Source organism: Amia ocellicauda, chromosome 3 (genome assembly GCF_036373705.1).
Source record: "Amia ocellicauda isolate fAmiCal2 chromosome 3, fAmiCal2.hap1, whole genome shotgun sequence".
In the NCBI taxonomy this organism is placed as follows: domain Eukaryota; kingdom Metazoa; phylum Chordata; class Actinopteri; order Amiiformes; family Amiidae; genus Amia; species Amia ocellicauda.
The window spans coordinates 56,843,390-56,864,499 of NC_089852.1; the positions used below are offsets into that span (position 1 = coordinate 56,843,390).

Below are 21,110 nucleotides of genomic sequence, written 5' to 3' on the forward strand. Positions count from 1 at the left end.
ATATTGCTGAATTGCCATGCGTAGCAGACAGTACTGATCCTGCAATGGGTGAACAGCTGGGATTTGGATGTACTGTAAATATTTTAATTACTGTGCAACTGTACGAAGGCGTAGTGCGTGGATTAAAATCGCTTCCTGTGGTCAAGTAACCATGTCCCCTAACCCTGTCACCCTACCTACAAAAAACGTCATTCTTTATCGGATATAAGACGCCGGCATGGTACTTTCTCTGAACAATACTGACGTGCGCCAAGAGCTGTATGTCGTGAATTAATTATATTTCGGGCGTGGCATCTGAACTGAACTGAACTGAACTGAAGGGAAGGGAAGGGAAGACATCGAGGTTTAAATGTCAAACACATTGTGTTTCCCTGACCTGCTGGTAGGTACCAGGTTAATAAAGCAGGCTTTTTTTAAACGCCCCAGCCCCCTTATCTGATTGGACGCGGCCTCCTCGCCGCACCGCCCTGCTTGGACAGCGGCTCTGTCAATCTGCTGTTCGCCACAGAACCAGGAAACTGTCGGACTCTCATTTGCTGTTTGTTATTTATGCAACCCTATACGTGACAAGCCTACGAAGACCACCCTCTGCTGCTGTCTTTTCATCCCCACCACCAAGCTGGCGATATTATCGGCTTTGTTCAGAGATGTGTCCCATGGGAAGCAGGTGAGCAAAACTTATCTGGAATTGTTGAGACTTGTAAATCAAGGCGGTGCGAACAAATCATACGAAATACAGACGAATGAGCAGATCTGTTGTGTTACATTGTATTGTATTGTCTAGTGACACGTTACGTTGCTTACCAACCGAGTTAAAAATCTATTGAAACACAGTTGTCTAATACGTATATATTTAGTTATTACGTTACACAATTTTAAATAAAGAATAAAAAATAACACGTGGTGCACGTTTTCAGACTGGGGAGACTGGTCCAATATTAGACTCATTGTAATAAGGAGTGCATCATTGAAGGACTGACTGAAAAACCGTCAAGATCAGTTACAGTGAATACATTGTGAGCAGGTCTGCGCAAGGTCGCTGCTGTCAGGCTGGCTTGATCTTGCTGTAGCTGGTTGTGTGTGTCAGTCAGTTTAAAGCATGCAGTTGATAACTCAGTACTCCCTTTTACATGTTTTGTGTTGTATTGTTAAGCAACTACTATTGGACATGTTAGCACTGCTAACTCTACATCCTTAATAATCCCTATTGACAGCAAGCCACAATAAATGTGTAGTCGCGTAAAAAACTGATGGATGTCAAGTCCTGTGTAAAAATTGAATCATGCACCATGAGTGGAGAGCTCTACAGGCTTACGCTGAGTCAGAAGTCAGAAACTTTGCGACTCTGCTCCATACTACCTCTTCAGCACTCAAATGATGATGATCTCTTTCTCAGAATATGCACGTTTGCATCTATACTGTGGTTTTAGACCAACCTCACCCAAACAAAGGCATGTTATTATTTTCAAAACAATCATATATCAATTTTTATAAATAAAATATTTGTCTTACACCCAAATGCATTCAATACCCAGTGTGACAATATGTCTCAAAAATATATTTCACCAATTTACAAGGCCTCTGGGTTCCTAAAGGTAAATTCTGTCTATCTAAATATTGTAAAGTACAGTATGTGAGTTTCTTGGAATAGTAGCCATCAACTGCTAATAGATTCTAAAATGCCAACAGAATAAAAAATAAGCTTACATTGATTTTAGTCAAGACCTCAAGTATAAGTCAATAAAATATAATAAAATTAGATCAAAAATGATAAAGGATTAAAGAGGATTAAATGGCAAAAAAAATAATAATTTCAGACAAACACAGGAGTAGAATCTCTAATGAGAGTTTGCTTCAAATTTCACAATTTCAGAACTGTAAAGATAAAAGCCCAATATGAATCGTGGTACTGGGCTAGCTAGACCTTCATATGTATGTGCAAATAAATGCTGAAAGAAACGGAACCAAATGTATATTTTGTAGAATGGGCTTTCAAGGCTCACTGTTTTTCTGATTGAGCTGTGCTTTTTGAGTTCCCTACAATATGAATGTGTTGCTTCTGGCAGGCTGATATGATACAGGCCTGTATTAAATTGTTTTTACAGAGCAAAAACCCAGAGAGGAATGCTTCCTTTTTCAGTCGGATAACTTATTCATGGTTCGCCAGGTAAGACACCCCATTGACTTTATTTCTCCAAGTTTAAAATTAGTTACACATAAGTCATTTAAGCTCCTTTAAAGCATTTTAATTATGTATTTTGTTGAAATTCATAGACGCATAAAATCATTATCTATACTTAATGTATCTCTTTTTATTATTATTATGAAGATGATGATGATGTGATTATTTCTATTAAGCTGTTATGTATTTCCGATATGCCATGTGTAATGTTGTTAATGTATATAAGTTTAGGATTGTCAGAAGTGGCAATGAACTGAAGGAGGTAGGAAGAAAAAGTGATACAAACCTCAGATATTCTTCAGTCATGCTTGTATTATGAATAAATACATTCCAAGTATAAAACTATTAATCTTAATTCAATTTCCAAAGACGGCACCCAAATCTCTGCACAATCTAACATTGCTGAGTGCTGAGAGTGCACTGCACAAAAGGAAATAACTCATGATATTGAACTTTTACTTTTGGATTGTACAAAGATATTGGATTTTGATTTGGCTTGGGTGTACAGTGTTTGCCTGTCTATGTTTTGATCCAGCAACAGCTTAACTGCACGTCTGGGGCCATGAAGAAGTCAAAAAGGGAGAGAAGGCTTTATTTTGGTTGGTTTGATTTGGTTTGTTTTGGACACAAAGCACAATGTTAATCTTTTCAGAGCAAACCGGTATTTCTCATATTGGGAGCTCAGAGATCCTGCAGCTCAACTGTCACACCAGTCACAGAGCACCTAAACTCATGAAACTTTAGATTCCTGAGCAGCACAGTGCTTTCCACAGCCGACTGCCACCCACATCCCTCTTGCAATGCCCTGCCAGATTGGTGCTGCTCCCTGGGAATTCAGAACAATCTTCAGCAATGTTATAGGCAGGAATGCAGTCCAGTATAATGCAGTCATTTGACAGTTTCAACGGCATTGTGTTTTTTAATCAAGTCACTGAGCATACGTCACTAGTATACTAGTCAGTATATTAGCCAGTCATTGAAAGTCACGTCTGTTGGGTTTTGGGATAACATTGAAGAGATTTTTACAGTTTTAGATTATAACTAAATGCAAGCAGAATAGCAATGTGTGTTTTATTTGTAGTGTATAAAACATAATAATTCTGAATAAGTTTAGATAATTGATACACTTTTAAACTCCATCTCACTTAGTGTGTTTTGTTATTTAATTATTTGTTATTTTGATTTCTCTGTCCTTATTTGATTTACGAGAGACTCCTGAAACTTTTTATGATCTCAGAGAGGTTATACATTTCATGTTTAATGCTCTGTGAAATGCAGTAAAGCTGTCATTTAAAGGTCATAAACACAGAGACATGAGATGAACATTAATCACAGAAGAAAACAACATTACAAAATAATCCCCCATTTATTTTTCTTTGTCTTTACAGTGTTATTGCTTTAGGTTACAAAAGGCCCTTGCAGAGGGAGGACCTGTTTGAACTATGTGATGATAACTCATCCAACACCGTGTGCCCTGCCTTTGAGAAGCACTGGATGAATGTCCACTCATCTGATCAGGTGACTTCAGTCACATTGCTGTTTTGTATTGCTTAAGCACATTTTAATTTACAGTTAATTTAAAGTTAAACAACCACATTTACAGGACTTACTGTCAACATTACAGTATATCACTGTGGTTTCTTTAAAATAGCATGCCCAAGTAACAGAACTGCCAGAACAGAAAATATTATTAAATCTGAAGAGTAAAACAGAAGATAGTGATCCAAGATTTGTTAAATGTGTTATTTGATCCAAGGTTAGTGATCCACACACTACTGGGTATTAACTGGGCTTTTTAAAGCAGAGCTCCAAGAACACATCTCAATCAATCTGTATTTATTACAGAGCCCTTTAACCCCCACCCCCGCAAGTAACACAAGGTTTTGAGCCCTGGATAGTGGATCTCAGGCTTTGACCTCTGCAGCTGAGAGATCTGTACCTGAGAGATCACTGTACATCGGATCCCTTAGTATAGTTAACCCAACCCCTGACTTTCTGCCTGTAAGGGAGGCCACTCATAGGACTTAGACCCCCTGAAATGTATTTTCTTGATGGTTAATTTCCTTCCTGTACTCCATAAAATATCTCATTGTGGTCAAGAAGAGCAAAATAATACAAAACTGAGGTGAATGGTTAATGCATGAATGTCTCTTTTTTTATCCTTATACTTAATGTAATTATAAATATTTTCAACACAGTTTAAAAATGTTGCCTTGACACTTTACAATGTTTTATCCCTCCTTCATTGCTCAATCTTCAGCAGGCTGGACATGAAGAGAAACCTCTTATTGAAAGTTCAGACTCAAATAGGCCTTCTTTGTTACGTGCTCTGTGGTCTACCTTCCAAACTCTTCTGATTCAGGTTGCCCTCCTGAAAGGGCTGGCAGATGTGTTGGCTTTTATAAGTCCACAAATACTCAAGTAAGTCCTCGTCTCAAAAAATATGATATTCACTTTGAAGCGTGTGGACAACATACAAATGTGTAACACCTGTGGTACAGAACAGCCCTGAGATTTGTTAAATAAAATTTAAAAAGTTATAAAACAAAATACATGTGGGGAAAATAAAATACATTAGCCATATTAATCTGGTATTTAATACTGTTCAATTTAACCAAATGTTTCTAGGTTCATAAAAATAAATGAATACATAGGCCTAATTAATAATGGATATCCTAAGGATAGAAAAGCTAAACAAAAGGACTGTATGAAATACCTTTTTACACAACTCCTATGACAAAACACAACTGCTGCTCTTTTCTGTATTTGCTTAATGAAACTGTAGAAAGATAGGTATCTGTGCGACTCCCAACTGGGGACTCGATATTGTAGTGTTTAACACTTCCTTTAATTCTGTTTACAACTACAGGCTCATAATTGCCTTCTGTGAGAACCAGCCCCTGTTTGATTGGAACGGACCCACCTACGCAGTTGCACTTCTTATGGCAGCCGCGTCTCACTCCGTTGTGCTTCAGGTTTACCAGCGATTCAACATGTTGACTGCAGCCAAGATAAAGACCGCAGTGGCTGGCATAGTATACAAGAAGGTGTGAACATTATTGGCATCTTATTTTACTTAGAGTTCTAGTGGGTTAGCCAGGTAAAGAGACATGTATAATCCTCCATAAATCCACGTCCAGCCCCGGATGCTTAAACGGGTGTTTCCACTGGCTTAAGTGTCTGGACGCGTCCGGACACGTCCAGGTTTTGTGGACGGTTAACTATCTGCTGCCGGACGTGGCCGTAAGCGTCCATCACGCCCACCAAGGAAATACTTCTCTTTCAGAAGCGGAGATGTGTGCTGGACTTGCAGACAGACAGGGAAGACATCAGATACATTATGTCGGAAGTGATGTGTGGGATCACAAAGAAATTACAGTTTTATTAGCAGCATGGAGTGAAATCCATGTACAGAAACAATAACTGCTTACAGTTAATATCAGAGTTTATTAAAAACTTGGATTTCACAGGACCCCGGTACAGTGCCCTGACTTGTTAAAAATAAATTGAAGGATAATAATTGGATTGTAGCAGCCGATTTTATTAATATTTTATGAACTACTGGACAGTGTTTCAGGCTGCCGTTTTGTGAATGGTGTGCAGGGACAATCCACAGAGACAATCAGTATGAAGGCGAACACGATTCAGTTATCGTATGCCCATTTACAATAAATACAGCAGATCTGGGTTTCCCTCTAAAACATGAAGGACTGGTTTAATAAATGCATCCATAAGTCCATAAACACTATGACTGAAACGTGCACACTTTAGTTAAATTATAACCTGCTATATTGTAGCTGGATGATTAATCGTGAAACGTGTGTATTTTGTTTCAACTGTAACTTGTCCTGGTTTATAAATAATACGGCAAAAAATTGTTTGCAGTTACAAATCTGCAGAAAGAGTAATAAGTTATGGGAGTCATGTTGTGCCATTTAAAATACATATATACTAGCACAAATGATGATGTTGATAATAATACTAAATAGCAAATATGTAGTTATTGTTGCACATGGAAACGTATTCTTATGGGAACATGCTTGTCTGAATATAATGTTGTCTACATGTTTAGTTCTTCCTAATATCTTTTAACAGAAACGTGTATTTATTATGCTGTTTACAATCATGTAAAGCACAAAGAATAAAATAGACACAAAAGTGTTTTCCATGTCAGGCTCTATCGCTCGTCGTGTTGTTCTCTGTCTTTGTTTTTAAAACGAAACACAAACCAAACCCACAATCGCTCTGCTCCTCCCATAAGAGGGACGGACTTCACAACGGCCTGGTTTTACAAAAAAAGCTGTGGGACGCGTCCGGCACGGCATGGCATGGCACGGCATGGACGCTTAAGCCAGTGGAACCGAGGCATACGATTTTGCTTTTTTCTGCAAAAATTTAGTTAATGACATTCATTTTCTCCCTCTTGCTCACTGTCTTACTCTCTTGCTACCTCCCTCTCTCTCTCTCTCTCTCTCTCTCTCTTCTTTTCCCCCTTCAGGCTTTAAATCTAGCAAATTCCTCCCGGCAGCGATACACAACTGGGGAGGTAGTGAATCTCATGTCTTCAGATGCCCAGCAATTAATGGACTTAGCGCTGAACTTGAACCTGCTGTGGTCGGCCCCTTTTCAAGTGCTGGTGGCTGTCTTCTTCCTGTGGCAGGAGCTGGGCCCGTCCGTTTTGGCGGGGGTGGCTGTGCTGTTGCTCGTCATCCCACTTAATGCTGTGGTGGCATCCAGAATCAAGCAGCTGAAGGTCAGGCCTGAAAGAGCTGTCTTCTTACATTGATGGGTTGAGCCCGTACTGTGCCTTTGTGTTTTGGAGATGTTTATTTGATGATATAATGGATGATGAAGTCAATTCTTCCATTTAGTATTTAGTAAACTAGTAATAGTTTCATAATAGCCCACAGTAAGCCAGTCACAAGAGGAGGAAATGGAGCCAGGGAATCAAACCAGCCTCTGCTTCCTTATAGACATGATTCAGCAAGTTGTCCACAAGATGTTTGAGTCAGCAATTAATGTTCCTATAAAGAGGAACACAAGTCTACATGGTCTTTATTAAAAGTACAATATTACCAGCATGGCGTATTTGAATAACATGTCATAGTTGTTTTTGTTCTCCTTTTATCTTTAAACGCAGAAACGTCACATGAAAACCAAGGACCGGCGAGTAAAGTTGCTAAATGAAATCATGCATGGCATCAAGGTAATTGGTATGCCGTGACAGTGTAATTGTGACCGATACCTGAATTTATTCTGTAATGCTTTTGCCTCTTTGCCACATTATTTAAGCATTTAAAGTGTTTTTTAAAGGATAGATCCAAAAGTAACCTTTTAAGAAAGCAGGTTCATGATCTATAAATTAATTATCTATGAACCTTAAACCATAAAGAGATAAAAACAAGGTGTGTTTTTTCTTACCAGTTCTTACAAAGACTGTAATTCCTTTTTACTTTCTACCATTATTTTAGGGAATTGGGAATTGCCAATCAGTGATTGTTCATAAAGGTGGCACACTACTGTGACTCCTGGACAAAAACACATCTGACAAATATTGAATTATTTGAATTAATGTGCTTGCTACTGTATATAAGTATCTGAATCCATTCAGGAATTGAAAGAATACACCCACATTTAGAACAGCCTGGACCAACGTTAAGTCCTGTTGATATAATCACAGTAGCATTTCTTCTAACTGTGCTAAGTCATTACGTTGACCACAGACATTGAACAATGGCATTTAGTCATTGAACTTCTAAACAAACCCTTCTGGAAAAGTGTTTCAAAGTAACTGATATTCTATATTTTCTAGCAATTTGAAAAAATACACTATTGTAACCGTAAGAATGGCTTGATAAATCTCTGATGCACCAGTTTTTTTCAACAGACTAGTCTGAAGCAATATGACAACAAATATCCCTGAACCTCAAGTTGAATCTGGTCACAAATCTTTGATCTGCTTCAGATTCTGAAACTCTACGCCTGGGAGCCTTCATTTCAGCAGAAGGTGGTGGAAACTCGAGAAAATGAGATAGAAGTGTTGAAGTCTTCTGGTTACCTCACGGCCTTTTCATTGCTGACCCTAACGTGCATCCCATTTCTGGTAGGAGAAACTTCATTTATTGTGTTTATTTTTAATTCTTTATTAAATTATTTATTTAACATTTCTTCACAGCTTTACACCAAAGACAAATTAATCTGATTCCAGGGCCTAAATGTAATAATTATATTTAAATAAACTTCTTAATAATGCCTAAATGCCATATAACTTGTACCAGGAGCAGGTGTTGACATTTACATTTACCCACCCCATCATAAATCTGTGATGTACTTCTTTCTAGTTGAGCCATAACGAGTGCTGTAGTAAAAAAAAAAAAAACTCGTACACCACCCTACCCTGACACTACATTGGGTTTGTCTCAGTAGATTACATCAATACCTGCAATACCAGTTCGGTGGCTTTTATGAGACTTTGCCGACTGCACAGACCATTGTAGCGTTATGAAAAAGTGTTGCCTACATTTATTTTTTATGCAGTCTTGTTTTACCATTTAAAATGAAAATACCTGGTTGGGCTGGTTTTATTTTGACTGTGCGGTTTCATTTGTATCTGATCCAGTTTACATGATTTTATTTCACTATTTCACTCACTCTTTGTTTCCTCCCTGTTTTTATTCCTTTTCTCTTTGTTTCTGTTTAATGAGTGCATTTTTTTCAGATGACCTTGGACCTCTGTACATAACAGACATGCCTTTAGTAAAAAATCATCCATGGTGTAGCACTCCTAAACAAATTAAAATAACAAGCCAGAACACTGAATGCAGTAACTTCTTTTGTGGGAGGGGGGAATTCCAGAATAGGGTCCAGGTATGTTTACTGCTGGGAAAAAACACGTTAATTAGGGAAGGCACAGCTGGGGTCAGCGACCTGATTGCAATTAGGCTCATCACCACCGCAATTTGTTTGAGGCTGGCTGTCAGGTAGGCCGAAGACACCACAGCGAGGAATGAGCCCATTGCAGTCGTGGTTGACACTAGCAACTGTACGGTGAAAGGTGATGGCCTGTTACACTGTGCTCTCAAATCTCAGATTAGTGCTCAGTTTATTTACAGTAACCGATTATTTGTCATGCAGAGCCAGTGATTTAGTAAACACGGTGCGGACAAACAAATCCTTAACTGTCATCCTTATCTGTTTCCTTGCTGAGGTCTAAAACACTTCTGAAATGGTAAATCTGTTTAAAAATAATAAATTAAGTTAAGCAACATTTGAATGTTCCTGACAACACCACCACACTGAGTATCAGGTCTTCGATTTGAAATATTTATTTAAAATAAACCCGATTTTAGTTTCTCACAGATATGTTGGTATAATGCAATTTTTTTGTTTTTTTCTTTCTCTGCAGGTTTCCTTGGCCACTTTTGGTGTCTATGTCTTAGGAGATGCCGGGAATGTTTTAACGGCCTCCAAAGTCTTCACATCCATTACCCTGTTTAACATTTTACGTCTCCCTCTGTTCGACCTGCCTACAGTAATTTCTTTAGTGATTCAGGTAAGGATTCCATGCTTTACTTTCATCTCATTACTTCTCAAGGTGTTAATGGCAACAATAATAGTTGCAATGTATGTTTTGTATCGACACAAAAGTTAGAGCAGATTTAACTGGCTCAGAGTCAGCTGCTTCTGTCTATATTGGTGTAAATTACCTAATACCTAAGCAGGCTTAGAGCTGCACCAAAAAATCCTGTGGCTGACTGGATGCCTGCAGGCTCCTCTGCTGTGTCTTAGCACTGCTGTTTATACTGAGGGCTTGCAGTGCCAAGGAAGCAAGCCCTCTGCCATAGTGTCCATGGTAAATCCTGTAGGGGTCCATAAAGGCACGTCTGCCTTCTGTGCTGAGAAGCATGAGGTTTTCAGAAAAGCAGGCCATAGACGAGAGAGTTTCAGGAGAATAGGGGGCAGCAACAGTGAAACCAAGATGGATAATAACAAATAAACAATACAGTTAACATAAGTCAAGACTACCTGTGCATTCAAACCTTTATTAATGTATACAGAAGTGCACACTACATGTACTGATGGAGAAACAAAGAAGAATAACTGAGGAAGGTTTGTGTTTTGTTTGATTTGTCAATACCATTGGTAAGTCTGTTAGGAAAATCATAGGCCATGCAAGGTTGTCTGACTTGTCTAATGATGGTCTGGTTAAATGCCAGTGTTTTGCCAGATATCCAGAACCAATACAGTAGACATGACTGTGCTAAAGAAAACTCTATATACCTATGTACCTACGTAAACATTGCAAAAATATTTCAGCATTTTCATTCAATATTCATAATAAAGATACTTTTTACTTTTGAAGAATGGATTCCAGTAGTGCAGGACACCAAAAAGACGTATCACTTATCTTGGACATGTTTGAGAGAGGCATAATTAAAACTAGTCAGTATATATGAAAAATGAAGGGAATCAAGACCATACCCTGGATGTCCAATGTGGAATTCATGTGTCAGTGTTCTTAAAAATTTAGATGAAGGTGTCACTGAGTCGGCTGGAAAACTTCCTCAACAGCGAAGAGCTGAACCTACAAGATGTTCAGAAGGATTACCTTGGTGGTAAGTAGAAGGGGGCAATTGCATTGCTTTGATTGTTCAAGTACTGATCTGTGTGACCTATGATCTTGTTCTCTCAGGACATCCCATTGGCTTCATCCAGGCTTCTTTTCGCTGGGATAAGACTGGACCTTTAACATTAAAAGAGTAAGTTGAAATGTATGTGTGTTCCTTAACCTGCGATGCTGAGTGTTGTACACTTTTAAAATCCATGGTGTACAATGTTAACCAGGTGTACATGTAGATAATTATAACCCAGATGTTTAGATTTGTTACACAGAATTGAATGTACAATACTGGATATTCTACTAGAATCATAGTACTGCACTGTTGTCAGTGGAGTTATTTAGAAAAATATGAACAACTCAAACAAAATTATTTGTTTTCCCTTTCTTGTCAGTCTGAATATGAAAATACCCCCGACATCTCTGGTTGCTGTGGTGGGGCAAGTTGGTGCAGGAAAGTCCTCTCTTCTTTCATCTATCCTTGGTGAGATGGAGACGGTGGAGGGCACCGTGCAGAGAAAGGTGAGACACAGAGCTCCTACACACCAGATGAGGCTGACAGATGTAGGAGACATGACTCCTTATGATCAGATTCAGCCCACATCAGAATATCAACTCTGGCATCCAGCGGATCATGCACAATAATAGAGGCATCGTGCTCCGTGAATAACACACTTTGAAATAACTAATTTGAGTGAGATTTTTGAGAAACTATGTACAAGGGGGAACGTATTAGAATTTAAACAATGGTTCACTGTGAAGATAAAGAAACTGTAGCAGTGCTCAGCTCTGCACAGTATAGAACTTAGTGTACTGTATCCTGAAAGACTTTTAAATTACATGTAAACACTATACTTTATTATAGTACTTTACATTCAATACCAAGAAAACCATAGAAAAAACTAAATTAATATAGAAGCAGTGGTCTGAGTTGTCTCATTGGTCCATCTCACACTGAAAATGATGCACAACACTTATTCTTAACAATTATTTATAAAGTTTTACACAATTATGATTAATCTAATATTAACATGGGTTACTTACTTAATTAAATAAAAAATAAACAAGCAAATAAACAACACAAACTCTTTGAACTATTCTAAAGCTCTGGCAAAACAGAGATGCAGCTTAATATTTCCCCCTGATCTTGATCACAGAGTTTTGGTCTATAAATTGAGCAGACACTATTCACACTGGTGGGTGGGTGTTGCTCGGTGTCGTTTCTCAGGGGTCGGTGGCCTACATCTCCCAGCAGGCGTGGATTCAGAATGCAACTCTGCAGGAGAACATCCTCTTTGGCTGTGAAATGAACAGGCTCAGATACAACAAGGTGCTGGAGGCGTGTAGTCTCCTCCCTGATCTCGAGCTTCTGACTGAAGGGGACCAAACTGAAATTGGAGAACGAGTAAGTAGGTTATAGTTTGAAAGCCCCGGATTTCTATTCATAATAATTGCTCATGTACTTGATCAACATAGTAAAATGCTACTTTATATGTATTTCCAGAATCAGACTTGATGAACTTTCGTACTGTTTGTTAAAGCTTATGAACAAACAAGGACATAATAATGAAATCCTTTCTTCTATAGGCTATGACAAAGTTAGCAGTATTCCAGTGTGTATTTTTATTTTAAATCAGTTCATAAAGTGACTTATACAGTGTACTTGCATTAAAAACACAATTAGTATGCCGATATAAAGTACAAGAAAACTTTTCATAATACATTTGTTTTTGTGAGCAATTTGTTTTCATATTTTACAAACGAGTAAAGGAAAAATATGGATAGGCTGTTACGTCCAGACGTGACATGTGACAGAAAAAATCAGTCTTGTTGTGCTGATGAACCCCAGGCTTTTGTTTATTATTTATCTCTTAGCAGACACCCTTACCCTTATCATTTTCATTAGAAAAAATGAAAAAGTGCATTCAAATACAATCAGTACAGAATACAGTGCAGACATAATACAGTAAAATCACAGATACATGCTGAAGGGTGGGGTAGGCAGAGAAGAAGTTACAGTAAAATTACAGAAGTGTTAACAATACATAAGTAATTGTTATACATAATACATAAGTAAATGTTTAGTCTGTAACATACTTGTATAGCTACTCTACATTTATAGAGTCTCAGGGCACATGTAATGAGCTATAGATGGGTAGTCTGGGATGAGATCACACAGCAGTAGCCCCCATCCTCTAACAATCAAATCTTGAGATTTCTACACAGGAGACTTCATAGTCTTTTGGTGCATATCTGTCTCATCACATGACATGTGTAGCTCCAGGTTAGTCTTTAATGTGGTGAGGCAGTATGTCATACCTCTTGGATTACTTTACAGATCTTTAATTAAAAGTTTGACCTGCTCTTGGTTTCAGGGAGTGAATCTGAGTGGTGGGCAGAAGCAGAGGGTCAGTCTGGCCAGAGCAGTATACAGTGATGCTGACATTTTCCTTCTGGATGACCCCTTGTCAGCAGTTGATGTCCATGTTGGCAGGCAGCTTCTGGACAAAGTGCTTGGACCCATGGGCCTCTTAAAGAACAAAGTAGGCTGCTCCAAGTATCTAAGCAAATACTACCCATTGTAGACCATTTCCTCTATAAGAAAGATTCTTGGACCCAAGCTGAAAAAAAAACCATACATACATAATATTTAAAACCCCACAGAAATACAAAACGTACTAAATAAAAACAATAAAAACATTGTTTTAAAATCATTAGCAACAGAAGTCCTGATAACCCATTAGCTCTAAGACAGGGACATGCAACCTGCGGCCCGCAGGCCATTTATCATATTATCACTTTTGTTGTAAAAATGCAAGCAAATTAAAATAAGATTACAAAGATAGAATTGAAAAAAATATCTAGTAATAAAACAAAAAATATACAAAATAATACAATATAAATGAGCCAGGAAACCAGGACCAACAACGAGAAACTACAATTAACATTAGCAAGTAACGTCACTGAAACATGCTACGCTTCTGTTTTGTTACAAAATAAGTAAATGCGCTTCTAATCTTAATTAACATGGTAGTCCAAAAGATTATTAAGCTTACCTCAAAAAGAAAAATGGGATGTGAAATGGAAACAACACTGCAGAAGTCGGTGAAAAAGTAAACCTGCAGCATCCAAAAAGAGCATTGAGTTCTAAGAATCGGAAGAGTTGTTCTGCGCAAACGAAAACGTTCAAGCTGTGCTCAACTTACCTGCAAGTTTGCAAGACGTATAACATAAAACTAGGATACACTTGAAAACTCAGCATGCAGAGTTCACACAGTGTCCCGCTGAGACAGTGTAAAAACAATCTTACAAATAAGAATCTGAAAATGTACGGAAAAGTCGTCACATTCGTATTTAAGCATCATTTAATATTTCCTGGCTTCTTATTACAAAAGTAAATGAATACATCAATAAATAAATACATAAAACCCAATGAGTAAGTCCATTTTACTTAGTCTTACTATGCCTTAAGTGTGTACTGTATATACAAATTAACTGTAATTAAACATTCTTAATTATATAGCTACAGATAAAACAATACACTCAGCCTGTGTTTTGCAACTGAGGTTGAGCATTGCAGATTACACTGAATTATATACTTATTTTTATATACGGCCCATTTCAAATCAGTATTTTGAACATGTCAGTGCAAGAAAATGTTAAAAAGCTCAATCAATTGTGATGTGGGCTATTTAAAATCATACCCAGAAGTCAAGGAGTCAGCGCAGGTAAGGTCAAATCACATCACCTGAACAAGCAGGTATAGCACACATTCAGTAGCCTCTTAATTCTTTTCACCTCCTTAACCTTAGGAACCATTTGTATCCACATTGGAAACTCTAGATAACTGAGCATATTGCCCGCTAGTGTTGTAATTCTTCCTCTTGGTTCTGAGAAATCTGTAAATTGTGATACATTGACAGCTGTCCTGTGGTTTTTTTCAGATGGTGATGATAACAGCTAAGTAAACATTTGTATCTCCAGCTAACACATAAAGCACAGAGTCTGTGCTGTCTCTACCCTAAAACGAAAGAAACAGGCTGTAAGTTCCCTGCATATAGCTTACAGTCTGTCTCATTACATCTCCATAGGTGTTGACCTTGTGATGAGGTTAGGTGTCCAGCAATGTGGTGTTCATAACATGTAGTCATTAAATGACTTCAGGATCTAACATTGTGGAGTTTGAGCAAGGCAGTATGTGATCCAGGTGGTTAGGTGCTTAAGAAACTTGAGCTAATCGTACCTTGCCTGCATCCCTGCAGCTGGCATCCCTATTCTATTCAAAATAAAGTTAGTCATACAAACACGTCAAGCAGGCTTTTTCACAGTAATCTAAATTGCTATATAATTTGACCTGACAACCTATGGCACCCCTAGGCTTGAGTTAAACGCATCTCTGCTTACTTACTGATCCAGAACATAACTAAAGGTGGTATCAGGATCCCAGCCAACATTGATTCATGATTCATATTAAACCTCGCATTTCACTGTCAAACTGATCACTCGCATAATAGGTCAGCTGCCCGGTTCATTAGTGGAGGCAGGGGACAACAAACAAGCTACAGTCATCACAACTGTGGCAGTCCACAACTGTAAAATGTGTAGGGTAGTTTAGTTCAGGGTAGTTTAGATAGATGGTCATACATATGGTCACACACACACACACACACACACACACACACTAGTAACAGCCCAGCCCTTATTTCTTCTGTGCTAGATTAATTTATAGATATATATTTTGTCAACAGAAGAGAAGATAACTTTTTATTATTAATGAGGTTTCCTGTTTCTGGTACTGATTCCTAAACAGTTGCTTTGTGTAATTCATTAACTCTGAACAATATTGTTATATATTTGATTATATATATATATTGCTATATAAAACTAAAAGGAACATTGCCTGGTAGATAACTTCCCAATTCCTCTTGTCTTCTAGACACGCATATTGGTGACCCACAGTCCTGCAGTTCTGCCTATAGCTGACCAGATTGTGGTGATGGAAGGTGGGAGGATAACCGAAATAGGCTCTTACCATGGGCTGCTGTCCAACAAGCAGAGGGCAGCTGAGTTTCTTCAAGCTTATTGCCGTGAACCTAAAGGCAACAGCAACGACGGCACAGATGGTATGTTTCTTGTTTAAATTCTACTGATCTGGAGAGCAAGAATGTTTCACACATCGAATGAAAATGTATTTTTAAATGAAGACTCCCAGTAGTACACTTTACTCATATGCCTTATTCTGCATTATTGAGTAAAGCAAGTTGGATTTATAGGGCTTAACTTATGTTATGAGTGAAAACTGTGAAGCAGAACATGACCCTATAGGCTGCACTGGGACCTAGTGCAACTAAAGATATCGCCAACACAGAATGTCTAGTCAGATTAAACTTTCTACTTGCATGAAGCTTTTGTGCACTGACAAACATAAACAATGGACATTGTTAATACAATCTTATGTTTTTTTCTTCTTCTTAGAAATCTTTCAAAAGAAGAAGAAAAGACCAAAGGAATTCTCAGATGGGTATGTTTTGTTCTGTTATTTATTTTATTGTTTTAGGTTCCAGATTTATCCAGAGTAGGATGTCAAAAACATTGGTGTACACATTCCCAAATAGTGTGTATGCATTCAACTTAGCTGTACACTGTTGATGCACTAAAACTGATTTTGAATTCCCAGATTTTAAAAACCTTTTTTGCTAAATTTAAAACACTCAGAAGAGCAAATGATTGCACAATTAAACCTAATAAAATACAAAAACTATGAGTTAGTTACAAAATATAAACAAGCTGCTCTGCGATGGACTGGCATCCTGTCCAGGGTTTACCCTGCATTGTTCCCTGTGTCTTCCAAGTTAGGCCTAGTTAGCTCACCACGATCCTCTACTGCAGCGGTCCCCAACCACCGGGCCGCACGGAAAGGATAAATATATATATATATATTTTTTTTAATCTGTAAAGTAAAATAATACTTAAATACAATTATAGGCTATTTGTGCAGTAATTACATTGAACTTGGTGCAGTCTGTTGGTCCTTTTCTCACCACTCTAATATCTCTGTCACGTCCACAACAGTTTACAGATTTAGAACTTGAGTAATGCGCGCCCCATAAGTTCATTGCGGTCTGCGTGAGCTGTGTTGCCAACTTTGTACTAGCTAGCTACGTTAGCTGACATGAATAAAAACAAACAAACGTTGCTGGAGAGCATCTTCGGAAGGGGTAAGGGAGATAAAGGCCCAATGACGATGCCAAGAATGCAAAAAAAAAAGAAATATGAGTCCCACCTAAAATATGGCTTTATTGTGCTCCAAGCCCCCTGTGCGTAGTATGTGGAGATGAGCCCTCAATTTCGAGGCAGTGAAGCCCTCAAAACTGCTTTGGCACATCGAATCCAAGCAAACCAAGCGGTCAATACTGAAATTTATAGTTCATTAAATGGGTTTGAAATTAATAAAAACTGAAATTACAGTAACTGTGCTATAGTGCTAGGAGAGGCACAAAATGGTCACTATCCAAAGTGACTACATCCTCCAGAATCCCCGACTGATTATTCCGCAGTGGGGCGCACACGCAGAGCTCCCATGATTGGCCCCATTTATGATTTGCCTTTTTGGCTCCGTCTCCCATTGAGTCTGTGTTTGTCTTAGTGTGTGTTTGTAGAAAGGGACCAGAAGAAGTGATGGTCGGCTCCAGAGGAGTTAGGCTTTTATTTTGTTTTCTGTTTTCATTCACATCTTCTGCGCTGTATATAATAAATCCCCTCCTTTGCACCATATTTCCTGGCTGTCTGTGTCTGTCTCCCAAGATAAAGCCCAGCACCGTGGTCATCCCCCCAGGGTGCCACATTACCAAAAAGTTAATTTGTTAATGGACTGTTTTGTACCGTGCAAAGGAAATCTGTGATATATCAACTCAATTATTGCTTTTTCATAGTTGCAATGGGGTTTTGATTTGGTCTAGCACTGTAAATATATTTACTTAAGCCTTGGCAGGAAACCCATAACCAAACACACAATACAACAAAATATAACACAATGTAATGCAGGGAAGCCACACAATTATATATGATAGCAACACCTCTCAGCAAACTTTTAATTCAAACTGAAAATATTTTTGCAATATAAAATGTCCAGTTCCATGGTCTCACACATCTCACACACACATGAACAGAACATTAGCTTTGTTATCCTTTCTATCCATAGAATAGTGACTTAATTATATAATTAATTTATCAACTTCATTATAGTTATCTTAGATATATTAAATATTTGAAATTTGTGTTTTTTCTAAAAAAAAAAAAAAACGTTATGTATAAAGTATCATATAATGAACTGATCAGACTTCAGAATATTCAACCAACATTAATAATTTAATAATTACATTATACAGAGTTCAATGTTAGTGACTTTAGATTTCCAGAATCTAAAGTTAGTTAAAAGTGAAGCCTTAAATAGGGTAGAATTACAGAAACAAGAGTAAAAAAATAATAATCTATGGGTATTTGAACTATTTTGCATGTGAACAGACATGGCTAGGGGGAAATGGAAGGCTGAATTGATTGTCATGGGTTTATTTGATATGACATAACTTCGCTGCACAGCAACAGTATTATACTTACATTTTAATCAAATGCAGGGACAATATTATAAGCATTACAAATTCAATGTCATTCATTCTGTATTCATATTGCTATTTGGTATCTATAGAACACATGATATACAAAAATACTGCTCAGTCTTTTCTAACACAAGCCAAAACTAGAAGAAGCATAATGGAGGATGTCATTGAAACGCACCTAGGCTCTTGAAAACATAAATTTAACAAACTGAACTCACCTAATGTCTTTCCAGCTGATAATCTGAATCTTGGGGTTGTTAGTCTAGTGTCTGCCTGGATAAATCGAAAAAAAAAAGATTATTTTTGTGTTTGCTTGTTTTGTTTGAATTGTATTAAATAGTTTGTTAATATGTCACAAATATGTTGTAGTATCATTGTTTTCCTGATCAAAAATAAAATCCCTACTGAATTAAAAACTTCATCAGCCAAGGTGGATCTAGAGATCACAGCATGATTAATGCTTAGATCAATTGTGATGTAAAGCCCACATTATACAATTCAAATGCCAATTGTCTTGCTATGATGTTTGCTAAACGAGATTTGGATTGATGTGAAGTATTAGAAGGAGAATCAGTTGAAAGTGATTGGGGATATGTAAAATGCATGGTTTATGGGTTTAGGATAGAACATAAATAAATGGATCACGGAGAATGATGAGCCACAATTGAAGCCATCAGATGTGTTATTTAATGGTTTCCATGCTGTCAATCCTTCATTGGTATTCTGCAGCTCTTTATCACAATTGTAATTTGCCTTTTATTGTTTTACTTGTGTAATTGTATAATTGTCTCATCAGTACAGCTTTCATTACTGAAGAACTGGGGGCTAATATTATTTAAGTGTTCACTTCAGCTGCAACACATGTGTGTACCCTATTATCAGGGCTGTTGTTGAATGTTCAAAGGTTTCTCCACTTGCCTATAATCTGGTAAAAGTTTTGAACATTGCAGTTCGTCAAGGCATTCAGGCAGTGTCACCCCCCCTTGTTGTAAATAAACATTTTCCCCTGTAAATCGCATAAGAAATGTAACACAGGTGAAAAATACTTTGATGTAATGCCCATTAATAACATGCCATCCATCTGAATGTTTCTAGCAGTGTTATGTCTTTGGAGTGGAGCTTTAATTTCTCCACTCACATTATCTCTACAGCCTGCTGTTTGGGATTTTCTGTTTGTTTTTGTTTTGCTCTTTTCTCATACAAGCCAAAACAATTAGACTATAAACAGTCTCTTGAGTCAGTTGATGGCCTTACATTATTATTACTATTATTATGGTTATTATTATTATGAAGAAGAATTGCAATAATAAGAATTATATTGTTGTTGGTGGTTGGTTTAAGTAGTTGTAGTAGTAGTAGTACCAGTATGTTAACTGAATGAATGCATGTTTATTTTACTAACGTGGGAAACTAATATTAGACCACAAACAACCTATTAGACTACAAACTGATACATCTTTTTCATTGATTTCAAGCGGTAAGACTAAGTTAAGAGAACAAATTGAAGGTCAATATTTGTTATAAAATTCTTATGAAATTCTTCCTTCAATGTATGCTTGGGTTTGGTTGCAAAAAAGGGAACTAAAGAACCTGGTGTTACAGTTGTTTTATTTTAATGTTTCCTTCATGGTATTTTATTTTAGGCCCTCTAATGAAAGACAAGGCCAGTCTATGACAAAAAAAGAACATGTTGCCACTGGAAGTGTAAGTAAAATATTTTTAACATTAGAAAAGTAAGACTTGTAAAAGTCTTCCTAGCCTTTATAGTACATAAATGTATCTCAGCCCTTTTGTTAACTTGGAATATGTCATCACTGATCCGTCTTACCAAAGCAGCCACTTGCAATGCTAGAGGAGATAAAGACAGAAGACTCTCATCCTTTGACGATCTGTGTATCAGTGAAGAGTTGGATTATACATTTTTTACCACAGAGGCTTGATGTCAGCCCAGAAAATATTATTTTGTGTTATATTTAGCTAAATTGATTGTTCTTGTTTCTGCAAGGTAATGTTTCTTTATTATTCCATTATTGATGCTTGGATTTATACTTCAGTTAAAAGGGGATCAAATTTGGCTGTAAGCCCACCTTGTCAGGGAACGACTTAGGAGGCAATTGGAGAAGAAAGAAAAGAGCCAATCACAAGCAGCCTAAATATGTGTAAAGTTGATGCGCTGAAGTGTGTGGAAATCCACATTCAGAACATAAGAGAGGTTGCAAATGAGAACAATTTTATTATAGTCAATCTTTCTGTCATACATTTCATAACCTTGCAATTGCTGACTGATTTACCAAGAAAAATATTGAAATGCAGAGGCTCAATTTAGGGTGAATTTGAGTTGAATGTAAAAGCTACACATTTTCAGCTTGTCAAACAAATGAACAAATGAATAAATGAATAGGCATGGAGTTTCAACTCTTACTATAGGATATTCTATACCTCTAGCAGTTAGATTATGTACCGTATGTTTTTTTTTTTTTTTTTTTTTTTTTTTTTTTTTTGGTAAGGTGAAGGCTTTTCACATTTGTCTTCTTAGAAACGTTTTAATAGCATTTTGCAATCGGATAGGAGTTGGAGTCTTGAGCTTTAAAATTCGGCAATCGCTGTGCTGTTATTATGCAAAGATTCCCTTGAGAAAGGATTACAATTCCATGTGAATGAGCAACATACAATTTCATAATCCTCAGGTTGTTGA

General features: G+C 37.4%; 1 protein-coding gene across 1 annotated transcript in view; it reads left to right on the top strand.

The window, feature by feature from the left end:
• The first annotated feature begins 217 nt into the window (after nucleotides 1-217).
• LOC136747247 (ATP-binding cassette sub-family C member 2) overlaps nucleotides 218-21,110 on the top strand; it is a 40,760-nt gene continuing 19,867 nt past the window's right edge. Inside the window, exons 1-18 of the mRNA XM_066700195.1 lie at nucleotides 218-265; nucleotides 509-667; nucleotides 2,106-2,167; nucleotides 3,571-3,700; nucleotides 4,443-4,603; nucleotides 5,052-5,229; nucleotides 6,681-6,935; nucleotides 7,323-7,388; nucleotides 8,148-8,285; nucleotides 9,588-9,734; nucleotides 10,713-10,797; nucleotides 10,875-10,941; nucleotides 11,195-11,321; nucleotides 12,028-12,204; nucleotides 13,175-13,342; nucleotides 15,736-15,922; nucleotides 16,275-16,320; nucleotides 20,059-20,119. Coding sequence (XP_066556292.1) covers nucleotides 218-265; nucleotides 509-667; nucleotides 2,106-2,167; nucleotides 3,571-3,700; nucleotides 4,443-4,603; nucleotides 5,052-5,229; nucleotides 6,681-6,935; nucleotides 7,323-7,388; nucleotides 8,148-8,285; nucleotides 9,588-9,734; nucleotides 10,713-10,797; nucleotides 10,875-10,941; nucleotides 11,195-11,321; nucleotides 12,028-12,204; nucleotides 13,175-13,342; nucleotides 15,736-15,922; nucleotides 16,275-16,320; nucleotides 20,059-20,119 — 2,262 coding nt within the window. The remainder of the gene's footprint in view (nucleotides 266-508; nucleotides 668-2,105; nucleotides 2,168-3,570; nucleotides 3,701-4,442; nucleotides 4,604-5,051; nucleotides 5,230-6,680; nucleotides 6,936-7,322; nucleotides 7,389-8,147; nucleotides 8,286-9,587; nucleotides 9,735-10,712; nucleotides 10,798-10,874; nucleotides 10,942-11,194; nucleotides 11,322-12,027; nucleotides 12,205-13,174; nucleotides 13,343-15,735; nucleotides 15,923-16,274; nucleotides 16,321-20,058; nucleotides 20,120-21,110) is intronic.